At 27.5% G+C, this 22,322-nt stretch overlaps 2 protein-coding genes across 3 annotated transcripts; both read left to right on the plus strand.

The window, feature by feature from the left end:
• Positions 1–3,870: 3,870 nt before the first annotated feature.
• On the plus strand, positions 3,871–8,875 carry LOC112598251 (ropporin-1-like protein). Its single transcript, XM_025344652.1, has 4 exons — positions 3,871–4,260; positions 4,348–4,509; positions 6,144–6,291; positions 7,434–8,875. Exons 1-4 carry the CDS (start codon positions 4,051–4,053, stop codon positions 7,757–7,759), a joined length of 846 nt encoding a protein of 281 aa, XP_025200437.1. The 5' UTR covers positions 3,871–4,050; the 3' UTR covers positions 7,760–8,875.
• A 7,195-nt stretch (positions 8,876–16,070) lies between these two features.
• LOC112598252 lies at positions 16,071–21,182 on the plus strand. 2 transcript variants are annotated; one of them, XM_025344653.1, is made up of 2 exons: positions 16,071–16,760; positions 20,266–21,182. In XM_025344653.1, the coding sequence occupies exon 2, from the start codon at positions 20,291–20,293 to the stop codon at positions 20,963–20,965; it is 675 nt and encodes a 224-aa protein (XP_025200438.1). In that variant the 5' UTR covers positions 16,071–16,760; positions 20,266–20,290; the 3' UTR covers positions 20,966–21,182. The 2 variants fall into 2 exon arrangements, with proteins under 2 accessions (XP_025200438.1, XP_025200440.1); XM_025344655.1 differs by lacking the exon at positions 16,071–16,760 and adding an exon at positions 17,014–17,224.
• Positions 21,183–22,322: the final 1,140 nt, after the last annotated feature.

Below are 22,322 nucleotides of genomic sequence, written 5' to 3' on the forward strand. Positions count from 1 at the left end.
TATGTGAATATCCAATATAATCAAGTTTTAACTTCAATCGCTTACTAAATTTGATATTATTTTCAATATAAAAAGAAATCTATAAATATAAGAAATCTTATATTTAATTTTCAAAACTTAGTGATAATATTTAGTTCAATTGATAATAATGGAAGTGTAATTTTTAGTTAATTAGATATACCGTTGTGTAAGGTGGCACAAGAAGTTCCATTTTATTCCACTCATTTAAACTTTAAAGAGGCATTAATAATAAGCATAAGTTGTACTAATATCTACTCAATTAAAATTTGATTTTATAATATATTAAAATATTAAAATAAAAAAATTTGCTTTAGAAACTAAAAATGTAAGCTGTCTTTCATAAAGTAAAAATCCAAAAAATTATAATGAAAATAAATAAAAAAAAATTTTCTTCAAAAATATTATTTTATAACTTATGTTAATTAAATAGAAAAATATTTACTAAAACTCTTGGAAAAAATTTGAATATATACTTTTAAAAATAATCACATTTTTATTATACTCTTATACTCGTAATATGGTATATGTTTATCGTAAAGAAAATATTTTATTGGTCTTAAACGTGTGCAATGTGATTTCTTAAAGGTGATAATGAATTACTTTTGCTCGCTAGCTAATAAGTATTGTATTATAAAAAATGATATAAATAAATATTTTACAAAAAATAAAAATATATTTTCAAAGCAGTTATATATAAGTAACTAAAATTGTTGTATCATCACCACTAATAATATTAAATAATAATAACAACATAAGACAAAATATCCCAAATATTATATTATTTATTGCAGTAATAAAAAAAAAAAAGAAATAATATTCAAGTTAATTAAATTCAAATTTTATACCTACAAAAATAAACATGAGTGAAAAAACATCTGACAGTCTATGTGTATGAAATAATTTATGATTTTAACTAATATCAACAAAATTCGAAATTTAAGATCCTATTATAAAAATATTGCGACTATATATTTTCAATAGTTGTTAATTTTTGCCAGGAAATTATTAAATAAAAACTAAAAAAAGTGAAAGTATTAAATTTTAAAATAACAAAAATACAATATATCAAAAACTTTGATTAAATATTCCCGTTATTGTTATTTTTTTTATTTGTTTTTTCTAATTATTTTAAACAATGGTGGGGAATTATTCTTTTAACACCACAACGTACAAACTATTTCCGATTCTTTAATAAAAAGTAAAAGCCCTTATCAAAGCTGAAGATTAAAGTACTTTAATTGTCATAAACACAAAAATTACAGTAAAGTTAGTAACGATTTACTAACGACTAAACAGTAGATGTCGAATGTACCAGGTTACTTAGATGTAAGCAGGATTTTATATCAGGTACGTTTTTAACCCGCTTTACAAAACAATGAGTAATCCACTTTTTTCGCTCATTATATGCATATAAGAAAAATATAATATACCTACTCAACCACTTGTATATAGCTCAACATCTGTAAACTGTTCAGAATATACATAATATATAGCTGATCTTAATTAAAGATAATAAGCATATCGTCTTACCCTTTAACCCTTAACTATACACAGTACACACCCAATTTTTTTTTTTCAATAATTACACGCGCAATGTATTTTATACACCAATTTAATTTACACAGAAAACAATATCATATTATATATATATATATATTGACTTTATTTACTTATAAAAGCAAAAAGTTCTACTTAATATTGTTTTAAATTTAATTATAATAATATATAAAAGAAAAAAAAGTTGTTATTAAGATATTATAATTGATAAAAGTTAAAATATCTTAGGTAGTAGATATACTGTCAAATAATTGTTACTAACTTAAATTAAATCTTATTATCTACCCTGACTTACTAATTTATTATACATCTTACATATCTGACAACAGCAGCTATAACGTGCTCCTTACATTTAAACTTTTAACATGAAGAATATTTTATTGTTGTCACCCTACATTTTGTTTATTTTGTTCACCGATATAAAAATAATTTAATACAGAACTTGTTTATACTGCTATAAACATCGAATGCTAATTGAAATGGATTAGTATCTAATATATTTTACATGAGGAAAGGTTAGATTAGGAAAATAACTGAAAACAAATATAAACAAAAATAGAACAAGATAAATAAAAATATTGGTGTACAGAATACAACAGTGTGTGTATAGTTAAGGGTTAATACAAAATACTTAGTAATGTTATAATATTTTGAGAAAATAAATAAATAATTTGCAGGAACTAAATAATTTTTTAGAAGTACCTATTTATTTAATTTGAAAATTGGCACTGAAAATATTTTAGAATATTTCCAAAAATAAGGAATTAGTATTAAAATACAAATTTCATATATATTGGGTAGGTACATATTTTTTAGTGTTTTAAGCTTTTGTATAAATTTAATTTTAATTAGTATCACTTTTTACATTATTTCTATGATAGGGTGACAGAAATTAATATGTCATTGTTTACAATTTTTAGTAAAATACAATTTAAGTTCTCATTTTCTCAATTGATACAAAAATTCTATTATTTACTTGTTATTTCTATAGTTATACTAAATATCTATTATTTTCTTGATTAGATTTTGGTTAATATACATCTAGTAAGCAGAGGAATACATATTATATGTAAATTTTATTTTACCGAAATTTCTAAACAACTTCATATTAATATCTACCATTTTAATATAGACTTATGATATTGTTAGTATGTTGGAGATGCGAAAGCGAAGACCCTTTGAGTCTCTATTTAATTTATAAAATTGCCCCCCCCCCCCCCAGAGTTAGAGCTCTAGTTGCGCCTATTTACGTCGGATTTCATTGTCAATAAGAAACGCATCTATTTTTAAACTTCTCGTATAAATACATCATATTATTATCATAATATTTTTCATTTAAATAATAAAACTATTTTATCCACTACATTTTTTATTTATTTTTATTATTTTTTCTTATTATATCTAATATCATTGTTATTAAATTTAGTAATATATAACCTGAAATATATATTATGTACGATATCATTGATATGAAAAATACATCGCATCTCGAGTCACTACCGACTTACTGTAGAATAGTATGACTAGGTTCTTAATATAAATAGATAGATGAATAGTTTATACTTATGATTTAAATATGTTGAAAATGTAATTATGTAAAGTAAAACGACTAAAAAATAATTATATAAATAATAGTTTCAAGTCTTACAAATAATATTTTTGAACTATAACAAAATAACAAAAATCATTTTTCTCCGATAAAATGTTATTTTTATTAAAAATTGATCTTTTCTCATCACTTCGTTTGGAAATTAAAATATAAAAAACACACGTCATTTTAAAAACAATACATTCTTCACTCCACTAAAAAATCTAAATATATTATAGTACTAAAATAATCGATGATGAATCTAAGGAAATCTATGATAGATTTAAGATTAAAACAATTGTGTATTTAAAAAACACAATATTAATACATAGGTATATTTTATAAATTATATATATTAACAAAATAAATATAGTACCTACTACAATTAGGTAGGTATGTTAAATTCATTAGGTTTACAATAAACAATTTATTTATTTGGCTAACATTTAATAAAATTCAATTTAATACTTATTACAATTATTAATCTACGTACTTATATTTAAATTAAAAATATTTAATGATCGGTCCATATTATACGCGTATTATGATGTGTTTACTTTTCCAAAGTTTTCAAGTTTTTCTTCCAACAAAATCGATTCCGTCCTAGAACCATAGAAACAAATATCATAACACGACAGTATGGTGTGTGTGGTCGGGTAGAAAACTTTAATAGTATATTCATGCAAACCGTACTTAATTGTATACGCGTTAATCATACTCGTATAACTGTGAATGTAACACATCGCGTTTGACATAATACGTTGTTCTAGATAAAAAAATAAAATTGTTTAAATTTGTACGTTGTACCACAAAAATATTAGTTGTCAAAACATAATTTCAAATACAAAATTTATAATAACTGGAACAAATATTTTGAAAAAAAAATGAATTCAATAATCGTTCCCGAGAGTTTACCGGACATATTAAAAAAATATGTGAAAGCCGCGATCCGATCTCAGCCTGAAGACATTATAAGTTGGTCTGCGGAGTATTTCAAAAGTACAGATGATCAATACGTTTCATTGGGTACAAAAAATAGTATTAACACTAAGCAAAAAATGGATCGAACTCTATTCAGAATATTAGCTTTTCAGGTAAGTATTCGACAATATAGATTGTACGCATCAAGTTGAATATCTATACTATCAATAATGTAATTATTTGTTCATAATTTTTTTCAGTTAGGTACCACTATAGGCACTAAAGAAAGAATAGAAGAAGTGTGGTCGGACTTATCGCTTGATTTCAATCTATTAGAACAAATTTATACGATTGGGAATTTTCGTGGAGAACACGTGGACATGGTTGAATTTTTGGGTATAACTTTTGGACATTGGACAAAAGTAAGATGAATTGATAATTTATACAAGATAAATTTATTATATAGATAATAAATAACTATTAGAACCAAATCTCAATAAAATGTACAAATATATATTTTATTTTTAATAACTGTAATATATTATCATTATTAATAAATTGTTTTATAGATTTTTAATATAATTTTAGTGTGAATAATGTACACTCATTTGATTAATTTAACAAAACCATCGCAATTTTAATATGAAACAGATATATATATAAGACATATATATAGGTAATATAAATAAAATAATAATTAACAATTTTAATAAAAATACAAAATATAGACTTATAGACACATAAAATGTACCTACTAATACAAATTACGAATATCAATATAATTGTTGTTATTAAATATAAATTTAGTTAGAGTACCTAAATAATTATCACAATTATTAATTAATTATCCGTGCAAATACTATAATAAATATCTAATATGAAACATTAAAAATATTTTAACTTGTGCGACTATGTCCAGTAATTATAAATAAAACAGATAGCCATAATAGGCATTATAATTATTATATTATGTAGATTGTAAATATTATAGTAATTATTCAATAAAAAATTTTAATGAATTTATTTAAGAGAACGCCGCACCCGCATGTGTTGTCTCTGTCTGTATGTATATACAAATACAACATAGAAAATTTTTGTTCAACAGAATCAATTTTAGGTTGTTAGCTTTAATATTAGAGTAAATTTACCTATTATCAAACTTAAATGTATGAATTTTATCTAAGCAATGACATAGGCTTTTACTAATATTATGATTTTAAAGTGAGTTATGACTTATGAGCATTAGTAAGCATAAGTTTCAATATTTCATATGGCTATAACTCAGCTTAAAATTAAAATATCAATAAAATCCTACGTCATTGCCTAGATAAAATTCTTACCTTTAAGTTTGATAATAGGTAAATTTACTCTAATATTAAAGCTAACAACATAAAATAGATTCAGCTGAACGCAAATTTGCTGTGTTGTATGTATGTAACACATGCGAGTGCGGTGTCCTCTTAAAGCTGTATTATTCTTTATTAATTATTGTTTATAAATAATAGATGGTATTTTTATTAGTTATTATTATCTATGTAGATATATTTTATCTGTAATGTTACTGTCTGTAATAAATTGCGATAATAATAAAAATGAATATATATTATACATATATTTACGATATAACAAATAGACATGTAGTATCAAAATTCTATTGATATTTATTGAAAAAGCAAAAAATGTGTATCTCTCATCTCCAATTTTATACAGAAGAAATATAACTCAATTTCCTTAAACAATTAAAGAACTTGTACTTTTTTTATTTTATTGTCATAAAAATTATTTCTTAATTTATAATAATACTTTTTGAATTTTTGTTTTATAGAATTTACAATACATAAATAATTATATATTTATTTCTAATGCCTTTTAAAATATAATTTTTGGCGCAAAACTCTACACTATTTGATTAAATATTAATTGAAAAAAAAAATGTGAATGACAAACAAATTTGACTATAATATTAATGAATAATGACGTACGGATACAGCAAACAAATCGTGACATGTCATCCATCAGTTTAAACAGTTTAATTATATTTATTTATTTATTTCAGTCACTAAAAGAAACCATATTATTGTGTTGCGAAGCGTTCTGCAAGTGTTTAGCCACTGACGGTTATTTCATGCACGTGGACATCGCTTGCAAGCTCTATGAGTACCTCGCGAAATTGGATTGTTCGCTTCCGGACGACAATTATACAGGTCGGTGTACACCACCTAGCTAACTATGTACCAGCTACACGCTGGTAATTCTTGCTAGTGCTCTTTCTATATTATATTTACGTGTCCACTGATCATATTAATCAACAACACGTCTTATGACCTACCTAGCGAAAACTGTTATCTCTTACCTACACAATAATCCTAACTTAATCAAACATAAGACAATATTTTATGGTATCATACATAAAACGTGCCTCCTTTTTAACCATTTAACCCCAATACTAAATGCTGTATAGATATGATTTATAATTATTACAGTTATAAAGTGTAAGTATTTTTATATTTTTTTATATTATGCATGATATTATGAAGCTCCGCTTGTTAGAAAGAGCGGGGAGAGAAATAATTTATTTGAATATTCTGTTAATATTTATTGTATAGTCTGTACACTATTTTTGTATGAAATGGTTCTCCATTTTACAAAAGACACTACGATTAAAACGCGCTAAAAAAAAATAATAGTTTTTCCTTTATAATATCTGTTGCATAAGGTATAATTATTAATTTATAATATTATATGGTATATTCTAGGTTTTATACGTCCATGACAAAATAACGTGTACAAGTTTTATCAACAAATAAACATCAACTATTATTAAACAACATTTAATTTAATAGGTTTTGATCATATTTACTAATGTACCAAAGAACGCAATTAAATAAATGTATCTATTATGTCATCGATATTTTTTTTTAATAAACCACTTGATACTAGTGTATTTTAATACACTTTTTTCGACTTTTTGAGTATCATAAAAAGACCGACAGTTTTATGAATTTAGCATAAACAAAGGAAGTCCTATATAGGTCTTAATTGTGTTGGGCGAATTTTAAACCTTTGGATATGTATAAAATTAGGCGCGGATTCAGCGGGGCCCCCCCCTTCTGTAAGCTGTATTTTATTTAGAAAAAAATACTTAGTAAAAAAAAAAATCATAACAAATTTTAATTTATTTGTGTAATATATCAATAATCCCCCCCCCCCATTAACTTGGTTTAGATCCGCCACTGTATAAAATACAACCAAAAAAAGTTCTGTGGAGAAAGAGGGTGGATATTTATTATCTGCGACGTATTATTTGCCCATGTCTAAGTTTTGTACATTATATTTATTTTTCTAGACGGCGGCAAACCAGCGGCAGTCCAAACCAGTAAGTCTCTGGACGCGTCTCCTGCGCCGCCAGCCGAAGATGACCATTTAAAGCAAAGCGACGTTTGTGTGTCACTTGAATCGATTTTTTCCCGTCGTCTGACAGCAACAAGCACAGGCGGTAGACGAAAGACCGGATACCACGTACCGGGTATCGGACCGACCGCGACTGACGGTCAGGTGCAAAAGGTATTCGAATATTTCAAAAAATGCGCTGCTGACAACGGCGGTTACGTGTACGATTTTGACATCGAAAACGAACGTTGTCCCCAGTTGGACGCTATTTATAATAATTAAACAACCGCAAACTAAATGTCGTAACATTTAGTAGTTTCGTTACGTAACGTCATTATATTTAGCGAGCAATCCGCTATCCGACCGTGTCATCGACCCTAGTGCAGGTACAGATTCAAATATAAACGCGGCCGCCGCGCCAGTGAGCACTTCTTCAGCACTTGCGCCGTATCAATACGCAACACGCGTCGTGTTAGTATTCAAAATAAACAATTACCTCTTAAATATTGTATACGAGTGTCATATAAGATGTAAAAATCTAAACAAACTAAAAATTGACCATAACGCTTCAACACTTAAATTACAAAAAATTATTAGGTACCTACTCGTTCGTAATACCTAGTGATGCGTATTAGCTTACACTGCAGCTTATAGCCGACTATAATGTGTAAATTGTAAACGAAATATAATATTATATTCATAAAAGATATAATTTGAATGTTAACTAACGTCGATTAACAACGATTCATTGAAGAATATTTCGTGAAATTGTTGATCCAAAACATTTAAACCTTTTTTCACTCCCACCGTCACGGCGCAACATTCGTAAAATCGCAGTTAATACAAATAACAGTCAGATAACTGAAATAATTGTGCTTAGCAGGACGGACCGTATCGGTTAAAAAAAAGCTAAAAGATATTTTTGCACTATAACGGTAGTATGTCCCACTGGATATAACTTCATAGTTAACGTTCATAGATATAGCCACCATTGCCCGTTGGACACCAAGGCCGAATAACGATAACATAATTACCGGCATCAGAAGGCAATACTAAAGTTCCGGGAATGACGTCGAAATTCAACTTTGGTATCAGAAAAACTGCGTTTATTGGACGACTACCGGAGTTCTCAATTTTCTGCTGTGTATTTTTTTAAATATTCCTGAAAAAAATTAAGACCTAAATATTTTAGTTCCATCAGACGTTGACAGTAGTAATGGGCTTGCATTGTACCTTATGTCCTTTATAAAGGTGTAACAAATAGAGCAATAAAAATGCTTCCATACAACTATCGGTAGCAAAGACGCAAAGTGAATCTAGTAAATATATTGAGAAACCAACAAATTTTAAATATCTTTCTTAATAATTAAGAAAATACGAGAATTTCTATAACATAATACCAATTTTTGACAGAATGTATTTTCTTATTTTGCTGTAGTTCATGAATAAAATCGTTAAAATGACGAACATTTGTAAATTATTTTTTCTAACTGAAAACTTATAAAAATTTTAATATTTACATTTATAAATTTAAAAATATTAATACATGACTTCTTATAAACTTTAATTCCAAAAATTTAAAAATAGTTATGAGTAATTCCACAATTATATCTTATTAACGATTGAATTTTAAATTTACACAAAATCGGAATATATATTCCAGCATAAAATTACGATTTTTCTTTTAACGTTTCTATTATATTTATGTTTTTATTTAACAAATTTAAATCATAGAAAATTAAAAAAATTTTTAAATAATTGTATATACTCAAAAAAATTTTTAAAATATTTGGACTAAATTTAACTTACTTACCTATAGGAATTTTTAATTTTAAAATTTTTTTTTTGCTCTATTATAAATATTTATGTTAAGCAATCTTATAAGCTTACAAGATTGCACTTAAGTTGTTCATAATGCAATTTAAAAATATTAAAAATACATGGCACCATTTTTTTTTATGATCCCTATTGAACTTCAAAACTCGACTAAATCGCAACAATTCTGTTGTTAATTTGTTAATACAAATTAAAATTTTATATTAAGCCTTAAAAATGTAAAAACTAGTTTATCAGTATTATTCAATTTTTTTATAAACGTTTGAAGTTTAAAATTAGATATTTAAACATATCTGTTATTTTGTTGATATTTTTTCTTATTCAATAAGTTGAATTGAATTTAAATTTAATACATAAAAATATGTTGTGACTTAAATAACGAGATATATTTGATATAATCTTGATATCTATACTTAATATAATAAAACAAAGCTTAAATATTAATTTTTTGTGTGTTTTTTTTATGTAATTCCTATAATAATTAGTCTTAGTTTTCCATTAAAATATTTATCAAACATGGTAAATTTACTCGAGTTAGTTTAGTTAATTGAACATAACTTTATTGTGTTAAAAAATTATATATTTAACGCGCAGTTAATTTGTATTATTATTACTATTATTATTATTTTTTTTTTTTTGTAATTATCATTCAAGTTAAGTTACATACTTATTAGTTATTGCGATTTTCAGATTATATAATTTTCAATTTTTTCCATTAACCAAATCAACATTTCATATTAATTTATCCTTCTATTCAATAATATTGCTATGCACTTATACATACTGTATCTTTTTTATTATTATTATTATTATTATTATTGGTCATGAAATTTATACAATTTCTGCTTCGACAACATTTTATTAGCATATCACTGTTACATAAATATAAATACTGTATCTGTCTGTATAATTTTAGACAATTATAAGTTCATGTCCAATAAATCATTAAATCAAGAATTATTTATTTGTTTACTTTTGTCATTGTCTATTGAGTAATTAAATAAAATAAAATATTTAATAATAGTTATACAATTACTAACTTTTTTATTATACATTCAGATACTTTTTTTTAATTAACTGAAAACAATTCTAATCAATTAGAATGAACCATTAATTAAACTAAATTATTGAATTCATCAGAAAATAAACTAAGTTTAGAAAGCTCGTGCTCACCTTTGAGTACAAGTACACCTACTTCAAGCTAAATTTAGTTATTACTTATCAGTTTATCACATATTATTTTAATACGAATACTATAGTATTAATATATTCAATAAATTCAATATATATGTTTAAACAAGGTTATAGAACTTAAATAAGCTTAAACAAATATAACAATCAATAAATATTTTTTACTTTTTAGTACAATTTATAATTATACAATTAATACAATAATGAAGTGCCTCAACTCTTGAATTGGGGTACATTTAAAAATCTAGAGCCCACAGAAATCGTTATATTCTCAACGATTATCGAATTTTTCATTCAACTGGCGGATGGTGCGTAACGCGTATTTTAAGAAAACATGCAAATACTGTGCTCGTAAAAATACAACGTGAGTAAATTAGCTAGGACCCTGTTTGGTTTCCATAATTAATAACAATCTAGGTAAGTAGATATACCACTCGGCGACAATATTGTTGTCTGGTGCTGAGTGCTGACTACTGAGTAGGTAATGAAATATAACAAACTGTACTTTTATGCTCAACATTTTCTAAGCTGCACACTATAATACTGTATACGATGTCCAGTGTATAAGTTGTGTTTTATTTTCGCGCAAAACATTTCAGCATTATGTAATATACATTTAAACAAATATTGTAAAGGTATACCGTGAAAGTATACGTGCGTGATAGACGATAGTACGTGACAGAGATAAATCAGTACATTTTTATTATATAGAATGCCTGTCCTATGTACATATTACAAGTCATACATCATTTTTATTTATCATCTATACTCTATACAATGTATTTGTAAATAGAATATTGTATATACCTTGTATAGTTGTACGAATTTAAATATAATATATACAGACCCGTGCACAAGAATTCTTAATGGAAAGTGTTATAAAAAAAATATAAGTATAAAACAAAAGTAATTTATACATTAAATTTTTAAGTATATGAAAAGTATTTATTATTATACATTATACTTCAAGAGTCTTGCAAAAGTTAACTTCCTTTTAATTTGATAAAACCATAATAACTGTTAATGACTTAGACGCAAAAAACGTAATAGAATAGGGGTTTATTCCCCTTGCTCACAGGTCTTTATAATATATATTATTTATATTTTCATATATCGATATCAATATGGGTATCGGCGTATCACAACACAAGTAAAAATATCATAAATAAAATAAAATACTAGCCATTTAGATAAAATAACTACTATTACTTTTTTTTCAAATATTAGGTATATGTATTATGTAGGTATCTGAATGAGTTGCCCTTATAACCCTTCTTCTATTACATATTTGTAGGGTATTATATTATTATAGCTAAAAAAAAAATAAATAAAACACGATCGTCTTCGATCCAAGTACAATAATTACAATTTTATCCATTAGCATTTTATATTTTACGCTAACATTGCATCTTTAAATCTCACATATGAAAAGTCAAAATCTTATATATTATTACGTACATTCATTTAAGTACAAATTTACAATGTAAAATACTAAAAATATTCTGTATCAAATGTCGATAGTCGGTGGCATAATAACAAATTGTTTCTATTGGAAATAATTCGATAATCAGTCAAAAATGTTCAGTTCACAGTCATACAGTATACTTACTCGACCAAATGCGATTTAAAACTTAAAACCGACATTTTTAAAACATTATTTATAGGTATTTTTACTCAAAATATAAACTAATAGATAAGGCAATACTGTATAAATTGTAGAAGTAAAATTAATTTACGAAGTTACAAACCTATTAATATAATCTATATCTTATAATATTTTGATGGTGTACACATTGCGGTGTAGTAAATTATTGCATAGTATAACTTATTTTATCATTCTTATCGATTGAAATTGTTGAAAACATAATTATGTCAGATAATAGTATTTACACGGATATTATTGTTTATTTGTTACTGTAGTGCGTGCGTGGTCGATGGAATAATGGTATTTACTCTATAGTTCAAATAATCGTTCAAATGGCCATTATAGAAGGCTAGAAAATATTAAATACGTAATACATAAATAAACCATATCTGTACCTCGATAATATTAAATACTAAGTACTGGTATATAAATATTATGACGCAAATACGCAATATGGTGCACGTGAACGTCCAATATTTATCAGAGAAATTCTTCCCTGTTGAAAATAGTATCAAGTTAAATTAGGTATGGTAATATTTCCTACTTTGCTAGTCACTAACACAATTTTAAATGCGATTGGATCTTATAAGTTGTAAGTTCTACAGCACTTCTACATTTTTTAAATATATTAGAACTAGTTTTGTTGTAATATAAAATTTAAAAAAATCATTTGTTTTATTTGTAGTAGTAACTACTAACTAAACAGTTATACAATTAGTTATTATTATTATTATGCTTTTATTAAAATAAGATTCAATCGTCTTAGTATTAAATAATTCTGTATTTGTTATGATATGAGTTTATGACTATAACTCATAACTTATGAGTTATAAATTATAACTTATTGGATTAAGATATATAGTATGAAAACTTAATTTCGGGTAACCCCTATGAATATAAAAATTAAAATTACATTATATAATAATATGACTCGTTCATTAATGCGGGGTCTTACACCATACATGATAGAAAACCACGAGAATTTCGTCGATGAAATCATCTGTCATATCCTTCACAATATGTAAATATATAATCGTGTATAATATATATAATAAAAAACAGATACTTGCAATGCAGTTCCGGCATATCGTTCACTAGCGTAACAAATTAAAAATAATACAATATCTGTAGTATTGGGGAAGTTTCTTTTTTTTTTTTTAAGCCTTAACTTAACTTTTTTGTTATAAAGCAATACAAAAATTTCATTGCCAGAAAATTGCACTTATAAGTTGTATGATATATTTGCATATTATAATATATCAGTTGATTAATAAAATATATTTAAAAAAAAAAAGTAATGAGTAATTTGTAACCTTACTACAAAAAAGTAACTTAAATTACTTACAATAATATGTATTTAAATTACCATCAAATTATTTAAAAAAAAAATTCTTTACAATAACTTATAACTTAAGTTGTTAAGTTACTTCCAAGCATTGTATACAATACTATATTGGCAAATAATTGTTTAAACAACCTAATACATACTGCTCTATTAACATTTATATCAGTGGTGTTTTTAATTTTTCACAATAGTAAAATAATAATAATAACTCATAAATAAAAACATATTATGGTAAATTCAACTATTTCAAAGCAATTTTCGTACATACCTACTCACTAATAGTGTTTCTCGATTACCACATTATTGCGCCACTGTGAGTAATTTTGTGTATGCATACAGAAGTGTTGGCTAAAATATAATATTAGCTGTTGACTCCCGCCTATATCTATTTACGTGTTTGTAATTTTGCTTGAAGTCGTACACAGCGAGGTGCGTTGTATGATATAGGTACTACGAACAATGAGAAATATTTTTTTACACATTTATCGTAATATAATACAGGTATCTATTATCAAGTATAATTTAACAGACAGATTTGTTGATTCTATTATTGCTAAATATTAGACTACTATTACTTTATGTTTATACCTAGCTTATAAATTATAATTAATAATTTTTTTATAGGTAATATATGAACAATATAACATAACGCCTCACCGAGGTAGGGTAAAGAATCCTTGTAGCTTTTTAAAGCTCGAACCAAGTGCCTATTCATTTATATGTTCATTGCATAGGTATATGAGTGGTTAAATTAGGTTGCTCACATACTTAAATATCTTGTACGTGATTGAAATCATAAAAATATGATAGGTACCTATTCGTTGTACACTCTTTATACCGCTTAAATGTTAAGATCCCCACTATTGTTTAAAGACTTAACGATAATACACGATTCAAATCGTTAGGACACTTGACACTTTACTCATTGGCGAATTGGCCGACTATAAGATTCGCCCGAGAAACGCTAAAACTGGGATCGCCAGGGCCGGTGCAAGGGCAGTGCAATCAGTACACCTGCACAGGGCCTCACGCAAACAGAGCTCACTTCAGAAAAACATATCATTAGCGACTAAATATAATATATAATAACTTATAAAAGATAACATTAATAACAATATTATGTTTTTCAAACTACAGTTGAATAATAGTTTGGTAATATCCTAATTCCTAGTAATCCTGATGTACTAAATACTAATGTACTATATTTTTATAAATACTGCGATTATTGACTTAATGACAAGTTAAAATATAAATTATTTAACATTTATAATATTATGGTTGATAATATTGTTGCTTAATATAAAATATAATTTTGAGCATTTTCGTGGTATCAATAATTGTAGAGTGATTAAACAAAGAGTATAAGTAGATTATGTCAAATGACGTCACGTCAATAATATAATTAATTTTGGAATCTCAGTATTTAATTGTGCTCATTTAATTCTTCTGAAATATATACCTACTACTATTGTATCTATTTATTTTATTTATTTGAACTAAAAGGTAAAGAGCATATTATTATTAAATATAAATATTGTTGCGTATTATTTTGTTTAATTTTTTTTTGCACGGGTCCCCGCAATTTGTATAGCGCGACTCTGCAGGGCGTCGCGACGATGCAATTCTAATTCAGCAGGACGCTACAGTCTACTACTAAGTAATAGTAATACCACAATAATAGGTACCCCCCCCCAACATTTCAGGATCGTGTTTCAGTCTTTGTGTGTCGAAAAATACCGATCAGAAAAATGAAAACGAAAACCGACTGTGCACGTCTATGCAAGACGGTGCGTATGGGTAGGTAAAATAATGCCAATAAAAAGTGCGCTGTCGTCGTGAATCGTAAATACTTCAGCAGCGTCCAACGACCGAAATATTAATATCTGTAGGCAAGTGCCGTAACATTATTTTATGTGCAATATTACATATTATCATCGTCGCCGTCGTGCTGTGACGGTTAACGGGGAACTTTCGTGCACCTCACCGATCGCAAATTCGCAACGCCGCCGACACGTTTACGTAAAACACGGCGAGCCGCCTTTCACCGGGCGTCCGGGTCGCCGGCGACGGCGTTACTTCGGACCGAGAGAACCGTAGCCCCGCCAGCTCGCTCGCGCCAATAACTGACAACGTCGCAGCAGAGGTCGCCAACGCTGCAGCGGCGAGTAGCGGTGACGGGTCGGACGACCGACGTGGCAACGTTCGATGTGTGCCGTGTGCGCCACCGACACGGACCCGACTACGGCGGCGGCGGCGCAGCTGCTCGTGCACGACGAGTAGCGAGCTGCAGCCTCTCACTTTCCATGCTTATTTACCACCCGTCCGCCGAGCAACAGAGTGTGCCGAGTGCCATTGTTCCCGACGGCGCGGGCGCGAGTGAGGGGGGACACCGCCACCGCTCCCCCTCGCCCGCCGATCGTCGGTACCCGGCTGTCGGCGCGCGGTGGGGTCGGAGAGTTGCGAGTCGGCGGGCGGCGGGTGGTATCGAGTAGTAAACCCCACTTCCACCGGAGAGCTTCGGATCGCCACGGCGGTAGTGGTGCTGTTGTTGTTATTATTTTTGTTGTCGTCGAACGACTATCGCTGCGCTGTCGCCATTCGGCATTCGCCCACAGTCGTTCTCGAACTTCCATCCGTTGCGTTTTTTTTTGCCACTGGCGACGCGCTCGGTCCGCATCGCATCGTGACTATTGTTTATCCGCTATTAAATTATTATTTATATATTTTTGCACGTAGACATTCACGAAACTAGCGCGCGTTTGTCGACGGAGAATCTATATTATTGACATTATTTATTATTATTATTATTATTATTATTATTATTATTATTAATCGGCGTCACTGCCGCGCAATAGTAGTAATATTATTTTATTATAATACCGATTGCGACCCGTCGCCTACCGATCGTCTTGTGACGTCGTCGCTATTGCTGTCCCGACGGTTTTCTTTCGTTCGTCCGTATTTAGTGCGACAAAGAAACGGAAGAAAAAAACATTGTCCGTTCGTCGGTGCAGTGCTGTGCAATAATATCGTATTATTATTGTTGACCTAACAGTGAGTTTGTTGTGCTTCGTTGTCCGGTTCAATTCCATTTTGTCAGCGAACTAGCAGCACACCAGCCCGCAAAACAACATACGCCAGACCGCGGCTCGTGCTGCTGTGCGTGCGTGGCTGACGCAATCCTGAACGCGGTGAAGAGATTTTGCCGTCGACGTCATTACCAGAAACGAAGACTGCGACGTAACGCCGCCGTTCACCGCCGATAGGTAAGCGTCAAGCGGCTGTTTTATGTTTTTATCTATGGTTAGCAAAATAGAAAAACCTTGCAGCGGGATCGGACGTCGTTGCTGTTAACCGCGGTCCGCGGCCCATATCGTTTCGGTTGAATGCGAGTTTTCTATGGAGTGTATTGTAGGGAGGGGGAGGGGAGAGAGTAGGGCAATGGCGGACCAACTTAATATAACTTTTTTCGCGTCGAACAAAATTATTCATTGCAGGTAGGTTCCTACCTAACTAGTATATACTTTTCCTACTTAGTTCGCACATTCGCGTTGTTGTCGTTGTGTTTTTGTTGTTACCATTACAATTATTACCGTTATCGTTCTCGACGTTCCATTTGCCGGCAGATGAAAAGTGATCTGTGATCGTGCTAATATTAAAACCGTGTCTTATTTGCATATTTTGAAATCGCGTAGGCGAGCATCACGGCGACGAGCACTAAATATTGCAGGTATCCATTATCTGGGACGACTATCACGTCGTTTGAAGTTTATTTTTATTTCTTCTAAAAATATATTGAATATTATACGAGATATTATATTACTGAATTTAACAGTTTTTCACAAATCTTTGATTGCCATTTGACCAATCTTTGATCAAGTATAAAAATTTAAGAAACAATTGTTATCCCTAGTTAGCTGTCGGCACAGTTGCGGTCAACTTTTTTTTGGTAGTACTTGCTGTCACTTTTTTTTTATAACTATAAACTCATTTTACATTACTGGCATAATAATAATAAAGTATAACTTATACCAAATTAAAATCAAACTTTCCTACTTTTATATTATTTTTGATTAACATTTACAAAATTATCGACAAGGTTATCGATATCAATGTTATAATAATAATTGTAATATTTCATTGCGATTACAGTAGGTAAGTTGTATTTTTCAATATAATTATTAATTAGTAGACTCAATTTTATTAAGATATGTCAGTTAATTGTTTTAGTTTTTTAAGTAAGTTTTTATATTAACAAATTAATTTTTAGACGTTTATTTTAGTTTTTGTACTTTCATAATATGTTTTTAATATTTTGTCAATTCTGTTGTCGAGTTCTATGTCACATTTTTACCGTTTTTTTCCTTCCAAATTTATTGAAATTACTGAACCTATTTCTTACTTGGTTGTGTTTCCTAACATGTTTTATCTACAACTGATAAACATATACTTATAAATATATTGAAAAATACAACTCGTTTGCCGCTATTATTATTATTATTATAATTATTAATCATTTGTATATATAAATAACATAAAATAAGGAAAGTTTAATTTTACTCTAATATAAGTTTTACTTTATTATCATGTCAGTATTGTACAATCAGTTCATAGGTATAAAAAAAAGTGACCGCAAGTGCCACCAAAAAGGTTATTTTTATAACTGCATCTGTGCTGTAATCCCATTAGTTTAGTTACTAATGACAAACAGGTACCTACTTCCTATGTTAATTAGATAATAATTATATCAAATCACAATTATATGAAGAAAAATATTTAAATAATTTATTATGGGTATGTAGAAATTATAAACTTTAACAATAACATAACACCAGATTATAGTTATAAATTTGAGTGCTCTATTTTTATTATCATACATATTGTATTACTTATACATTTTTTTATTATATTTATTATTGTTCTTAAATATGAAGCTTTTGGAATTTTCCTATAATACTTATAAAAATTGTTCTTTGTTCATTAAATTTTGTAAAAGTTTGATACTCGATGATTTTAAATTTATAAGTATTACCTAAATGCCAAAATTTTTTCTTTTATTTTTCACAAAAACTATCTTATCTTCTATAGGTATAAGTTTAAATAATGTTAAATAAAAATTTCCCAGAAAATACTTTATATCTTTAAAATAACCTACTTAAAAAACTAAGATCTAATAATTTTTCAATTCTCAGAAAGAATTAGGTGAATTATTAGCACAGCTGGCAATTTTTCAACAATAAAAAATGAAATGCCTATTTAGTGTGGAATTTGAGTCTTATAAAGCTATATGTGTATTTTTAATAATATTGATAAGCTAAATTTATTTTAAAAAGATTGAATTAAGTTGATCCAACATGTGATTTACCATTGAATTTAATATCTAACATGCGATCAACCAATTATCTTTTCATATTTACTTCTTAAAATAGTAATTTAGATACTTACTATAATGTTGTTTATTAAATGTATACTGTAAAAGTGTTCTTTAAATTTTATAAATTATAATTTTTTGTTACTTATACTTGCTTATGAAAATTACACTATAAACTGATATAATTTATATCCAACTCCAAAGTATCAGACAATGTCTTTTAATTTCTGCCATTGCTAAATTACTATTATATTTACTATTGAGCTATTTTTCAGTACAACTTAAAGACACAATTTTTTTTTTAAATGTCATCTAGATGTATTTTCATATAAATGTTCACTATATTTACATTTAGTGCGATAATTGGTAGCTAAATAGTAACCAAATGGTATTTTAGAATACAAAACTTAAAATACACATTCAACTGGTCATGTGTGTTTCATTATTGTATCCATAATCACTACATATTTATTTTTCTGTAATACCGTTAGTGATGTGTTAGCGAAATGCTCACCTATTAAAATACACGTATGAGCCTTCAAATTTATATATTGCGGTACTGATAAATATCAATATTGAACTGCTAAAGCATAATAATAAAATAACTAAATAATATGGTAAGGCGATCAGTGACATACGAGCACAACACTAACATATACGTTATTATTACATATACGGCAATATTGGACTTCAATAACTTTGTTAGTTTATTTATAACATTTAATGTTTTTCCTTATTTATTTTCGTGAATAATTCAATGAAGCATTTATTTAATATTGTCAAAATCGAATGAAATATAAACCAATGGTTCTAAAAATACTAAATGTTTGAGTGAAATACACATAGCGTCACCAACGACGGGTTAAAGTATCTATCTACGCTACTTGTCTACTTTTTTAAAACTTCAAATAATTCTTACCTCTATATGTTTTTAATATGTTTTTTTTAGATATATAATAATTACATAACCTAATTTATAAAAACAAATCTGTATAGTTTTATGGCATGAATCGATTTTAATTGACTCAATCTTAAGGCTTAAACCAATCAGATTTAATTAAGACTAAAGATCAATAAACCTATTATAAAATAACAACTAACACTTTAAATATAAATAATACTTAAAGCAAACTATAAAATCTGACATGAAAAATTTCGAAAAGAAATTGTCCATTTTATCTTATTTATTAGTTTCCTTAATTACTTTAAGAGTAAAGAATCACTTCTACAATTGTTCTATAACAATTTGTTATTAATATGTCTAGCTCTTCTTCTTATATTACAATGGCACATATTGAGATATTAGGTGTTAAATTGTATTTATTTACACTAAACTTGTAATATTACAATTCTTTACTTCATATAAAACAATGATATTTATAGAAATATTTTTTTTGTAGGTTAACATTGCTCATTAAATATTCAATGCAAATCATAAATATGTACAAACCAATTCGTCCAAGGAGAAACAGCTTACCAAGCAATGTACATAGAAGTAAAACAAAAAATTTACCCAAAGCAGAGTTCAATTCAGCTAAAAATTCTAAAGTGATTCATGAATCAAAAAAACCCAAATCAAAAACGCCTAATTGCGTTAAACAGCTAAATTATAATGAATCACATACAAGGAATGTTAGAAAATTTATGGATTATAGTTTGTCAGATGGCGATGAAATTATTGATGATAAAACAAATTTTCATAAAGTAGCTAAAAACAACAAAATAATAAAAGATAAAAGACCTCATTTGTTATGCTCTCAACCAATAGACACTCCGACTAGATATCTACCAGAAGTGCCATTAAGTCATACTCCCCCATCATACGAATCCCCACAAAAATATGGTCCATATAAGAAGTTTAAAGAAGATGATATAGAGCAATTGGTTATTGAAAAATATGCCCTGCTCAAACAACTTATGAACATTGATGAACGATGTGGCTCACCTAATGGTGATAACTTTTATGCTGGTGCCAAATTCAATAATTGCCCGTCTCCTGGAGATTTGCCATTGCCACCAATGCAATGGCTTAACTCTTGTCAAGCACAAGCAAAATCCATGCGACAAAAATCACCTCTTATCTTCAATATAACTATCTAAGATATTCTTCAAAATTTAAATTTTGACTAATGTTTTATTTTCATTATTATTATTTGATTTTACATTGTAACGCTTATTGTGATTTTTTTCACTATAGTATATTCCCCTCCACCTTACTATATTGTCCCCTCATCCCATATTCATAATGAAGTTGTCTTTTAAATATTTTCAACATTCTAGTTATATTTTATATATTATCATGTGTTAATAACTTATATTTTATCTTATCAGTCTCTTTTTCTTAACTAAAATTTTTAATCTTAAGTATCATAATTATTTAAATGTAATGTTGTTTTTTAATTATTTAATTTTTTTTTTTTTTTTATTGTTTTTTTTTTTGTGACAAAACTCATTATGGACTGATTTTTGCATCAGTATCTAGTCACTTATTTAGGTGAACTACAAATTTAATGCAATACAAATATTAGTACATAGATAGTTATGAAAATTATTATTTTAAACTGCTATAATATAATTGAATTGAATTGCTGATTGGTTGTAATATTTATGAAAATCAAATCTATGTTTAATAAGACAATTTTTATATATACCTAGTTGTATTATCAATCAATATGTTATGTCGTCAAAATCCACCATACCCAATATTTAAATTTAAAAAAAATTATGTTAAGAAAAAATAATTCATTTGTTAATGTGATATTTGTGATAATAAAATCAGCGATTCAATTTTTATTTTTGTCAGTAATTGGTAAAATTTGTATTTGAATTAAAAGCTATGAATTTCAAAAAAAAATATAACATAAATATATGCATCACTTCAATCAGATGTATATGGAACTTGTCATCATTCCTTTAAATGTTACCTTTTTATTTAATATTTATTCATATTTTAATTTAACTACCAATTTTATAAATAATGAGCATAAGCATGTGAAAAAAAAAAGTTAAAATAAATATTATTTCAAATACACTTTTTACCCTTCTCTGATATTATTTAAGTGCAATTGTGATACAGAACAATATTTTTTTTAAGGTTTACTTACCATAATTATATTACACATAGTAAGCCCTTATGTGTGTTGTATCTTGTGAATGTTGTAACTTTTGAAAAGATTAATGAATGTATGTTTAAAAAATAGATTGTTTAAAAAAATGGGAATGAATTTTAATTGTATGTCAACCTCTCTTACGTGTAATTAATAAGTATTGTAGTTCAATATCACAGATTATTATATACTAATTGTTTATTAAAAACTATTCCACCGACTGTATCAAGTAGAATAGATTTAGTGTCTTAATGTGTTATAGAGGTTGTTATGCATTTCATATCAAAGATCTTTGTACAATTAAAAATGTAAATTGTTATAAGTGATGACTTAGAAAAAAAAAAATGTAA

Source organism: Melanaphis sacchari, unplaced genomic scaffold (assembly GCF_002803265.2).
Source record: "Melanaphis sacchari strain LSU unplaced genomic scaffold, SCAv2.0 Contig462_pilon_pilon, whole genome shotgun sequence".
Taxonomy (NCBI): Eukaryota; Metazoa; Arthropoda; class Insecta; order Hemiptera; family Aphididae; genus Melanaphis; species Melanaphis sacchari.

Excerpts from the sequence above, each read along its gene's own strand:
- LOC112598251 (XM_025344652.1), top strand. The coding sequence starts at position 4,051 with ATGAATTCAATAATCGTTCCCGAGAGTTTACCGGACATATTAAAAAAA. Across the intron at positions 4,261-4,347 it reads TCAGAATATTAGCTTTTCAG|TTAGGTACCACTATAGGCAC; the intron begins GTAAGTATTCGA and ends AATTTTTTTCAG. Across the intron at positions 6,292-7,433 it reads TCCGGACGACAATTATACAG|ACGGCGGCAAACCAGCGGCA; the intron begins GTCGGTGTACAC and ends TTATTTTTCTAG.
- LOC112598252 (XM_025344653.1), top strand. The coding sequence starts at position 20,291 with ATGCAAATCATAAATATGTACAAACCAATTCGTCCAAGGAGAAACAGC.